General features: G+C 45.4%; 2 protein-coding genes and 1 non-coding gene across 4 annotated transcripts; all 3 read right to left on the reverse strand.

Annotated features, from left to right (window-relative positions):
* Nucleotides 1-533: 533 nt before the first annotated feature.
* On the reverse strand, nucleotides 534-5,720 carry LOC123398016 (2Fe-2S ferredoxin-like). The gene is made up of 7 exons (XM_045092526.1): nucleotides 5,543-5,720; nucleotides 4,622-4,683; nucleotides 4,210-4,277; nucleotides 1,521-1,627; nucleotides 1,135-1,184; nucleotides 965-1,047; nucleotides 534-891 (listed from the first exon to the last, which is right to left on the reverse strand). The coding sequence occupies exons 1-7, from the start codon at nucleotides 5,595-5,597 to the stop codon at nucleotides 777-779; spliced, it is 540 nt and encodes a 179-aa protein (XP_044948461.1). The 5' UTR covers nucleotides 5,598-5,720; the 3' UTR covers nucleotides 534-776.
* Nucleotides 5,721-5,915: 195 nt separating this feature from the next.
* Nucleotides 5,916-5,988, reverse strand: TRNAA-CGC. The gene has a single exon. It is a non-coding gene; the product is annotated as a tRNA-Ala (tRNA).
* A 1,623-nt stretch (nucleotides 5,989-7,611) lies between these two features.
* LOC123397568 (dormancy-associated protein homolog 3-like) lies at nucleotides 7,612-9,013 on the reverse strand. Of its 2 annotated transcripts, XM_045092101.1 has the most exons (4): nucleotides 8,903-9,013; nucleotides 8,457-8,751; nucleotides 8,249-8,360; nucleotides 7,612-8,115 (listed from the first exon to the last, which is right to left on the reverse strand). In XM_045092101.1, exons 2-4 carry the CDS (start codon nucleotides 8,731-8,733, stop codon nucleotides 8,088-8,090), a joined length of 417 nt encoding a protein of 138 aa, XP_044948036.1. In that variant the 5' UTR covers nucleotides 8,734-8,751; nucleotides 8,903-9,013; the 3' UTR covers nucleotides 7,612-8,087. The 2 variants fall into 2 exon arrangements, with proteins under 2 accessions (XP_044948036.1, XP_044948037.1); XM_045092102.1 differs by having other exon boundaries at nucleotides 8,457-8,943.
* Nucleotides 9,014-10,868: the final 1,855 nt, after the last annotated feature.

Below are 10,868 nucleotides of genomic sequence, written 5' to 3' on the forward strand. Positions count from 1 at the left end.
TGATTAGTTAGAAGCTATACCTTATCGTGCTTGCTAAATTGTTCGGTCGTAGAAGTTAAATATTAAGGATTTTATTACTTAACTAATTAATCGCTAGCAAGATTGAACTCTGTTGTGATACCTTTAGTGAGCCTACGGTAGCTCGTTATTGTTATAGCTCCTTGGATTTATAGTTCAGTGTGTGGTTTTGTTATATGCAAACGATATTATATCAATATTTTGTGCTTATGTTTTCTAAGTGGTAGAAAGACGGGGTATGAAAGTAGACTGGCAAAATTTATAGTTTTTTCGAGGCTTCATACTACTTATGAGTATGCGGTAGCATTGCTAAGTACGGTTGATAACTATGATGTAGGAGTGCAAAACAGAACTACAAGGTAACAGAAGGAAAATCAAAGGAGAATGCGACAAAAATAAAGTCAGAACGTTAGGTAAATATAACAGCTGATACCACTTTGATACACACAAGCATTAGCTTACAAGGAAGATCTACAGTATATCATAATATAGAACGAAAAATAAACATGCAGTGATGGACAAAGTGATGGTAGATTTTTCCAAGTGCAAAGTTGGTAGCATTGCAATGGCAATGCATTTTCCAAGTGTTGTTTTGGCGAAGCAAGTTGACATTAATGGCCGTCTTGCCAAGGACTACAGATGGCCAAGGACTACAGAATATAAATGTTGAGGATACAGATACAACAAGATGAAAATAAAAAGAACTATATCTCATATTCTGCAAAACTGAGCAGGTATCCAACATACCCAGTGCTTAGTCAGTGTGGTTTCGGGACATGCCCATCAACAGCAAAGTTTCTGGTAGCTGCTGGCAGTGCTAATCTTATGCCATCAAGTTCAGGGCTTGCAATTACTTGGCAACCAAGGCGAGATCTAAAACAATGAGACCATGTTAGATTAACTGGAGTAATGCATTTTGTACAATTCACAAAGAAAATAAGCATACGTCTCTGTAAGGCCAAAAGCAAGGTCCAGCATATCGTTTTCCTCATCTTCAGGATCTTCCAATTTGTTATAGTACTCTACGTCCTGTGAATAGAACTTTCTCATCAAACTGCACTTTGAACTGTCTCAACACACTGAAAACTTAGAAAGAATGTATGTAGAACTTCGTACCGTTACAATCACATGACAGGTAGAACATGCAAGAGAGCCCTCACATGCTCCTGGTGATCATGACAAAAGAAGCAATTCAGATATATATGACAAAAAAGATAAGGGAAGTATGTCATGTAATTAAGTCAACATGCAATAGAATTTAAACGAAAATTCTAACAGGATGCAGAATCAAAGGAGACGTACAATGACAGAAAGGTATCATGATATATCTATACCTAATTCTGAACTTACATGTCAATGTAAGCTCCTTTAACTACTAAAAATACAGGTGATATTAAGTCCAACAGTCCAAGGAAGCACATGAAGCCAAGTACAGGAGTGGAATTACTGCAGGATGCTCAAGTTTCAAACCAAAATTAGAAAAAAGGAGCACTGTAGAGGACCTTCAAGTTCTATGTCATTCTCATGAGCAGCTTCCAGCATTGACATCCCAATAGGAACATTAATAACTGTTTCATCGCCATCCTTATCAACAAATGTCACAGATATCCTGCAAAGTAAATTCCAGTCATTGGTACTGATTGCCAAGGGTAGGACAAAGTCATATAAATTTAAGAACCAAAAGCATGTGCAACCCATCAGATATTAAGCAACAAATCAGCTAAGAGAAAAGGGCATGGAATCCTAACTTCAAGATTAAGTTCCTAATTAATCAATGGAAAATGTAACATATTCTGCACGCAAAACCAGAAAAATGGCAGAAGAAAAGGCTTTAGAATACAAAAAAATAAAGAAAAAAGGACACGCTCACAGGCGTGTTCGAGATAATAAAAACTCAAATAAGCTGTTAAGTGAAGCAGATAGACCTCATAAAGACCCTATGCATCAAAAAAGAGGCAGAACTGGTAAAATTGACACAAGTTCTCGCATGTCAGGATATCGTCATTTTATTGCCAAATTAATTTCATGCCCTAAATGCTGCATAGGTTCCATATACCGTATGAAATAGACACCTGTGAGGCCTGATTGTGTTAAAAATCAAAGGACCAAATATTACTCACATAGCATACTTGGCACAGAACTATGGCCAATTGGCCACAACAGGAGGGCATCCCAGGAGGAAGGAGCCCTTTCCGTAGGGGGTGGAGCTATTCCTAACTAAGGGATAAGGGTCCCAGGTATCTGTAAGATGGGATTTTGAATTCTTAAGAGTACCAAGGTAGTCACTTTCCATCCTTAGATTTGTAAGCCGGCTATATAATGCCTAGCCCTATTCTTACAAAGCAAGCAAGATATCTCCCAATTACCTCTCATGATTGCGTAATTAATGGATAAGGATCTCAGTTATCTTTGGGTTTGGATTTCCCAGCAATCTTTAAGTTTGGATCAAATCTCTTAAGGGTTCCCAAGATTGTTACTTTCCATACTTGGGTATGTAAGCAGGCTATATAATCCTAGCCCATTTCTTACCAATCAACAAGAACTTATCCCAATTACCTCTCACACGATTGTAAGCAGTGCCTGTGTAGCATACTAGTCCCTTCAAGGGTGGTGTTGTAAGCAGGCTACATAATGACTGGACCTTTTCTTATCAATCTGACAGTTCCTTCACAAGTGATCTTATGCCACAAAATGCAGGGGCATGGCAGGTAGTGTTGTATAGCGAGGATCAGTTACACCCGTGTACAATGCAGGAATGGACACAATGCAGCTTGGAGGAATGCTGCTTTTAAGGTGGAAGACAACAGCAACAGCCAGAGAGGAGCCCAACAACCATGTTAAATCAGGTGGATGGCTTCTAGGAGGACAAATGTTACGCCATTTAAGTACTTCCAGGAATTCCAGGAATTTCCAAAATTATTTTTGGAACAGGAATTGAACTCAAAGGCTTATTTTTGGAACAGGAATTGAACTCAAAGGCCTCTTTACCATTCATAATAATTCAGTGAGTGGATCTACCAATTTTAAAAAAAAATGCTCTATCTTGTAGTCAGCCTGTGTGCCGGACATCATGTTGGCTGTTGGGTCATGTACAATGTGTTTTCTTCCCTATATTCTGTTGTATGTTTTGCTTGAAATGAAGCAGGTGGAATACCTGCCGTATCTATCTTTATCTTACTCCTGCACATTTTGGAGTTGGTGATGATGGCCCGCCTGCCATCCCACTTGTCCTCCATACAAGTGAGGTATCTCTATAGAGATTGATGCCACACGTAATGATATGATTTGATTTGTTTTGATTATTACTTCTGTAGCAATACCGGCTCATTCAGCTAGTTTTACATAACTCAATTCATTTTATTATTACTACTTCCCTAGCAATACAAGGGCATTTCACTAGTTTTATTTGCTTCTCTAATCAGCTGTCTCGTAGAGACACTACCCATGTGCAAAAGGGGCACAAGTGACGAAACATTTTTGTAACATCTGAATATTCTATTTTAGAAAATATACGAATGTCATGCCTCCAAAGGGATAACGGCATAAGTCCACATCAACCTGACACCAAGTGAAATGATGACAGAAGTCTGTTGCCAAATTATTAGCCAACAGTTCCAACCATCAAATGGTTTAGCAGCAAGGGCAAACATCAGTACATCACTATGAAGGATTAATTTACCAACCTAATGTGCTCTCTCCAATCCTTTCCAAATTAATAATTTCCATGCATAGCTTAAATTGGTAATATTTTCAAATTAGACATCTTATGTCCATCTATTTTGGCGGGTGTCCTTATATTCATGTAATCCTAGTCCATTCTAGCGCTCCAACAGTTACAGTCTAACTGTATCATTGATTCACTGTTGAACTGGCTGTATTTAGTTAGTTGTCACAATTGGTAAGTAAGGTTTATTGTGTTAGTCTCACAGAGCCAATGAGCCATTAGAACTTTTATAAACAACTAAGAAATTCATCCAGGGACCATAGGGTTGCTTCCATGAGCTTTAGTTATTCTGAATCCTTAATGACCCAGAGATAGACCAGTAAATATGAATGTTAGTGTGACACAATAGTCTGTACTGCTAATTTGAAAATATTGACCATGCATGAAAACATTTTAGTATTTATGTTACGCCCAACAGTATGTCAGTAACAGCTGACTGGTCAGGCATCAACAGTAAAAAGACTTACTTAGCTTTCGGCTGTTCGCTCCTGTCACTAACTTTAGCTTCTGTGGCGGAACATAGAGAATGATTACCCTGAAAAGAGTTCAATTTGTTATTTCATCTTTGAACTAAGTTATTCCAGTTTCTTTACATCATATTTTTCATTTTAAATAAATTAAAAAAGTTAAGCAGATACGAGATCTGTACATCTGCACATCGTATGTAAACTATATAATGTCAACATTTTTAATGATTAAGAGTTCTCCAGGTTAACAGTACAGTTAGGATTGCTTGATGAACTTCCCTGCAACAAAAAAAATGCTTGAAGGCCTAGCAAATCGACAACTCCAGCAACCATGGATACTCCTTTGTATAAGTTGGCAGTAAAGGTAGACAAGTTAACAATGCAACTTTTGAGAGAGAGAGAGAGAGCTGACCACATAGTTCATACAAGCTCTAATTGGTTCTTCCTGATTCCTTGAATTTACTGACTTTTGACCTGATAATGTCAGAATAATTCAGTGGACATAGAGAAATGGAAGATGATCACAACAAACCGACAAGCATGCCAGTTTAAAGAATGTATTCTCTTAAAAATTTACTGAAGGCACTAGTCAAAAATATCAGAGGGATCAAGGGTATTTAAGTCATGAAGGGATGACTTGGCCAGAAGAACTTCCGGAAAAAAATCCCAATGAACTTAGATACCAGGGTGTACCACAACCTTACTATTGTACGGTGCACTGGAGTTATCAGACATTAGAGGCACATATCAAGAATAACTAAACATACATTTCTTCCAAAATGTGGATCTAAACATAAAAGAGGAATAGCATGAATAGTATGGGTCACCTTAAAAAAACACAAAACAAACATTACATTGTTATTCCAACGTTTAAGCTATGGAAATGTGAGCATGACTAGTGCCTCCTTGCCAACCACCAGATGTAGGATTAGCTCTGCGTGACCACAACCAACAGGTGCATCCCCTCGATGCAGCTGCTTCTGCTGCTTCATCAAAGCACCCTCACATTTGCTCCCGGATGTCGATCAACTCATCATCAGCCTGCCCATATCCACAAACTCGAACCTATGCACGCCATTGCATCCGAATGGCCTGGAATTAACACCCGGGGCCGTAGCACGCTGAGCCGAGCACAAATTTGACAGGGCACCCCGCCCCAGGTGACCACCAGGGAAACCAACGGGGTACTTCTGAGTAACTCGGTAATCAGAATCACGCACTCGCGGCCCCCCTAATCCTAACCGAGACATCCTCCAAATAAAACAGCACCGCAGCAGAGGTGAATGAAATCGCGGAGTCGAGGGGCGACGGTGGAGTGGGGAGGAGAGCTCACCTAGCCTCGCCCGGCTCAGGGCGTGGGCGCCGAGGCGGGAGATCCTCGACAACATCCTCGCCGGCGGGACAGAGCCGACACGGACGCAGCGGCGGCAGCAGATTCGGGGCGCGGGTTTGGGAGGATCAGCGGAGGAGGAAGAGGAGTTCCGCTTCGCTTGGGGAGGAAGTAGGGAGCGCGGGCCGAGCAACTGGGCCGGGAGGGTAGCCCAACTATGGAGACGGTCGCGAATCTTTTTAGTTGGGCCATTTCTCCAGCTTGTCGATAAAGCCACGCTACGCTGGAATCTTCTGAAACTGATCCTCAAAATACGGCAGCGATCTGATTTCAGGGAAATATGATGACAAAAAGCACACGGAAAAAGGAATAAAAATGGAGACGCGGGGAATCGAACCCCGTGCCTCTCGCATGCGAAGCGAGCGCTCTACCATATGAGCTACGTCCCCAAGATGCCATATGGGAGATCTGAAACGTAATATTCATTTCGACCAAGAGCTGAAAGGTTAGGTTCCATCTTCAAATGAGCAACAACTGATAACTTGTGCGGAAAAAGAGCGTGTGGTAAGACGAAAATGTATGTAGACTCCTAGTGAAATATCTTAAAAAGACTTATATTTAGAAACGGAGGGAGTAGTTCGCAGAGTGATACTTCCTGCATGGAGCATTTCCCTTTCCCTCATGCGGACGGGAGAAACGTCCGACCAGCAGCTGCTCCCCAAGCTTCTATACCAACGCCGTACGTGGCAGCGTCGCGTGATCAACTGTTACGGTTCGATCGATGGAGCCTTGGTCCTAAAGCAAAGCACCATCACTCCATCAGCAGCGCTGGTCCATTCCCATCTGTGGCTAAGTTAATCTCACTGCGGACAGGTCGCCCGATTCCCTCACATGCAGGCAGCAGGGGAGCAGCGGTGGGAAGGCGAGGCGCTGCCGGGCCCCGGAGGGTGGGGTGGCCAACCCCGGGCGGACACGGCGTGACCCTCCGGGCAGGAGACAGGTTCCAGAAACGCCCATGGGTAGCGTGGCGTGGCGCGCGGCTGAGCCATCCGCGCAGCACACGATGGCCGTGCACTGCTCCCTCCAAGGGACAGCGCAGCAGATCAGCTCATCAACATCAGCCCAACCCCCGCCGCAGCAACATTGGTTGTGGACGGAAATGGTACCGTTGCCACGGGACGGTGCGGCAAGTCATCATGGCACGCCGCGCGGAGCCGTGCCAGCGACCCCAAATATATATGATATGGCTCCCCAAATCTCGTGGAGTTCCTCCTGAATTTTCATCCAGGTTAAGGCACTGTTCGGCAATGCTCCGCTCCGCGGAGCTTGGACCAGCTCTAAAACTTTTAACTGGACTCCACTCTGTTCCGGCGCGGAGTCGTGGAGCGGAGGGAATCGGAACGCCGGCTAAGCAACGAAAGATGGTAAATATCCCGGTCCTGACGAAGAGTGGTGCCATGTCGTCGACATCGATCACCACACAAATTGATGGCCAGTCAAGCATCAACAGCCCCATCCGTTTGACCCTGTAGTACAAAGGAAGACGGCGACCCTGGAAAATTCAGACAGTGTCCCGGGGGTCTGACTGACACCAGGAATCCGACGAAGCAAATTATTGGTGCCGTTTCTGAACCAGCCCTAAGCACTGAATATTCACTATTTTCTCTCTCTCTCTCAAAGAAAAACTAGAGATTCACTTCGGTTTTAAAAAGACCATGCTGCTAAACTAGGCCTTAGCCATGCGTTACCCTCGTCAAGCTCCGTCATGATCTTCATTGAAAATCTTAACCAAAGCCCTCAACGACCCATCGATAAATATCCTAGCTCTCGTCGGCATATCATATGAGGTGCGCCGTGCTGTGCCGTGCCATCAGTATCACGAGCAAGTACACCCGCCGATCTGTCAAACATCAAGAGGCCCATCCTTTTGACCCTAACCGTACAAAGAAGACTGAGCACAGTGAATCAGATAACCTTCACATCGGCCTGACACCACACTCGAATCAAGTCGAGCAAATTATTGGTGCCATTTCTTCAACTAGCCCAACCAACGGGATGCCTGACACTGACAATAATCAAAAGGAGTGGAGGTTCACTTAGCCATGCATTATTGCAGACATATTTTACACTGCATGCATCAGCACATGCTGCCCGCGGGCCTTGTACAGACTACAGAACAGCAGGGGGAGAGCCTGACGGCCAGAGCTCAGCATCCCCTCTTCATCTACATCTACCACTGGTAGGATTTACACACGCTTCACATCTCGGTCTCATTCGCCTCAGGTGGTTGCACGTCGCCGGTTGCCTACTACGAACTCTTCTCCTTCAGCTATCTACGCGGTGGCACACATCCTTGGCTACGAAAACTAGCACCAGCTCACGTGGAGTGGATGATGTTTAGTTTACAACGGAAGTAGTAGTACATAACTGATAGCATATACTACTGGGACAGGGTTCCATCTTCCGGTCATACGTAGTTTGCGGCTACTCTCGTTGTGCTCCTGCAGTTCTCCTCCGTCTTGTGGATCTGCTTCTTCTTTTTTCACGGTTAGCGGTCCAGCGAACTGATCACCACCCTGCCAGACACACGGTTGGGAAGAATCAGATTTGTGGCTACCAGAGACCAGTGTCATGTTGGTTGGATCTGCTAGTTTCATCATGCGACGCGCTCAAAAACAATAGGGGATATTCGGTTTGAAGCCAACGCACCAGTCGTAGACGGTGGGGCTCCTGGGGGTGCCGGGGCTGGCGTCCGCCCCGTCGGCGGCCATCCTGCCTTTGCGGCGCAGCTTGCTCCAGCCCTCTCCCCTGGGTGTCGTTGCTGCAACCACAAGCAAGCATGTCAGCCACATCACGCCGGCCACGTCGTACGAGATAAAAATAGGAGGCAAAGGTGTTATTGTGCATAAGGAGGTACCTGTGCCGAAGGGGGAGTCGGGGACGCTGGCCGGGGACGAGGGCGCGGAGCCGGAGCCGGACTCGCTGCGCGGGGACGTCACGGACAGGGCCGGCGGGCGGAGGATGGTGATGCTCCGCGTCACGGCCGGCGCCGCAAGGTCGGCCGACGGCGCGGCGGTCGTGCCGGCCGCCGCGGAGGACGGGGAGAAGGAGGCGTACTTGCGGAGCCTGCCGAGGCCGTGGTCCGGCCGCGGCCCGGCCACCGTGTCGTCCCACAGCTGGTCCAGAAGCCCCATGGAACAGGATCCGGGAACCTGCGCGCAGTCGCAGTTACGTGGTTAGATAGATCAGGAGCTGAGTTTACATACACGATCATCATCTCCTCTTCCTCTAAATTTGTTCTTGCCTCGCGTGTTCTTGGCCGAGAGGGAGGAAGAGAGGAGAGGGGATGGAGATGATTATTACCTTTGGTGTCGAGGGGTGTGTGTGGCGCAGGCGCAGGCGCAGTGTATCCTCCTTCCTTCTTTCCTTCTTTGTTGGAGGGAGGGAGCGGGTGGAGTTTTATAGATGGATGAGGCCGAAGGGTGGGGAGGGGACGTAGGCGAGATATTTGGAGGGCATACGCAACTTTGGATTGCCCATCTTTCTGTTTCCGGGCTCGATCGGCTCGGCTCGGCTCGGCTCCTGCGGTCCAGCGTAGCCGGCGCAGTTTTTTAGCCATCAGGAATTAGGAAACGGATAGGGTGGAACTGGATAAAATGGGGTTGTTTTCAGGATCTTCATCGGTAATTGCGGATGATGAGTCAAACAAGCCGGATAGGGTCGTTATTATCGGATAAAAACAGTCTGGGATGCGGATTCCCGCTGATATCGGAGTGCTGAGTCGGCTCAGCCTGCAAAATGGATCATGAGAAGCCGAGGGCATGCACAATGGCAGTGTCCCGTTGGAAAATGAGCACTTTTACAACTAGACTAATCTATGAGTAAATGATAAGCATGGCAATCGCCGACTCATACCGATATCTAAACATGTGTATACAAACAGTACATAGAATCAAAACATCTATGAACGCAACATATGAAGCAAACACATGAACGAGTAAACGAGGGATCAACATATCATACCCTCGAGTTAGCGAGGTGAAAGGATCGATATGATATGATTAGAGGGGGTGAATAGACAACTACTAATTTTAAGGTTTTCTTTAACAAATTAAGTTTAACAATAGATAGGTTATTTAGACAAGCAACTAAGTGAGCAACCTATATGATGCTAACACCAACAATAACAAACAAGTAAGAAATACAAGTAAAGGAAAAAGTAAACCACAAATGGAATCGATGAAGACGAGGATGTGTTTTCGAAGTTCCTTCCCTTCGAGGGGAAGTATGTCTCCGTTAGAGCATTGTGGAGGCACAATGCTCTCCAAGATGTCACTAAGACCACCGTATTCTCCTCACGCCCTCACACAATGCGAGATGTCGTGATTCCACTAGGTGCCCTTAAATGCGGCGACCGAACCTTTACAAACAAGGTTGGGGCTATCTCCACAACTGAATTGGGAGCTCACAACGAAACCACGAAGCTTCGTCACAATGGACTATGGCTTTGAGGTGACCTCTTCCGTCTAGGGTGCTCATGTTGGAAATATGCCCTAGAGGCAATAATAAAATGGTTATTATCATATTTCCTTGTTCATGATAATCGTCTATTGTCCATGCTATAATTGTATTAACAGGAAACAGTAATGCATGTGTGAATAAATAGATCACAATGTGTCCCTAGCAAGCCTCTAGTTGGCTAGCTCGTTAGTCAATAGATGATCATGGTTTCCTGATCATGGGCATTAGATGTCATTGATAACGGGATCACATCATTGGTAGAATGATGTGATGGACAAGACCCAATCCTAAGCATAGCACTAGATCGTATTGTTCGTATGCTAAAGCTTTTCTAATGTCAAGTATCTTTTCCTTCGACCGTGAGATTGTGCAACTCCCGGATACCGTAGGAGTGCTTTGGGTGTATCAAACGTCACAACGTAACTGGGTGACTATAAAGGTGCACTACGGGTACCTCCGAAAGTGTCTGTTGGGTTGGTACGAATCGAGATCGGATTTGTCACTCCGTGTGACGAAGAGGTATCTCTGGGCCCACTCGGTAGAACATCATCATGAGCTCAATGTGACTAAGGAGTTAGTCACACGATGACGTGCTACGGAACGAGTAAAGAGACTTACCGGTAACGAGATTGAACAAGGTATAGGTATACCGACGATTGAATCTCGGGCAAGTTCTATACCGACAGACAAAGGGAATCGTATACGGGATTAATTGAATCCTTGACATCGTGGTTCATCCGATGAGATCATCGTGGAGCAAGTGGGAGCCACCATGGGTATCCAGACCCCGCTGATGGTTATTGGCCGG

The sequence above is a fragment of the Hordeum vulgare genome, chromosome 5H (assembly GCF_904849725.1).
Source record: "Hordeum vulgare subsp. vulgare chromosome 5H, MorexV3_pseudomolecules_assembly, whole genome shotgun sequence".
NCBI lineage: Eukaryota > Viridiplantae > Streptophyta > Magnoliopsida > Poales > Poaceae > Hordeum > Hordeum vulgare.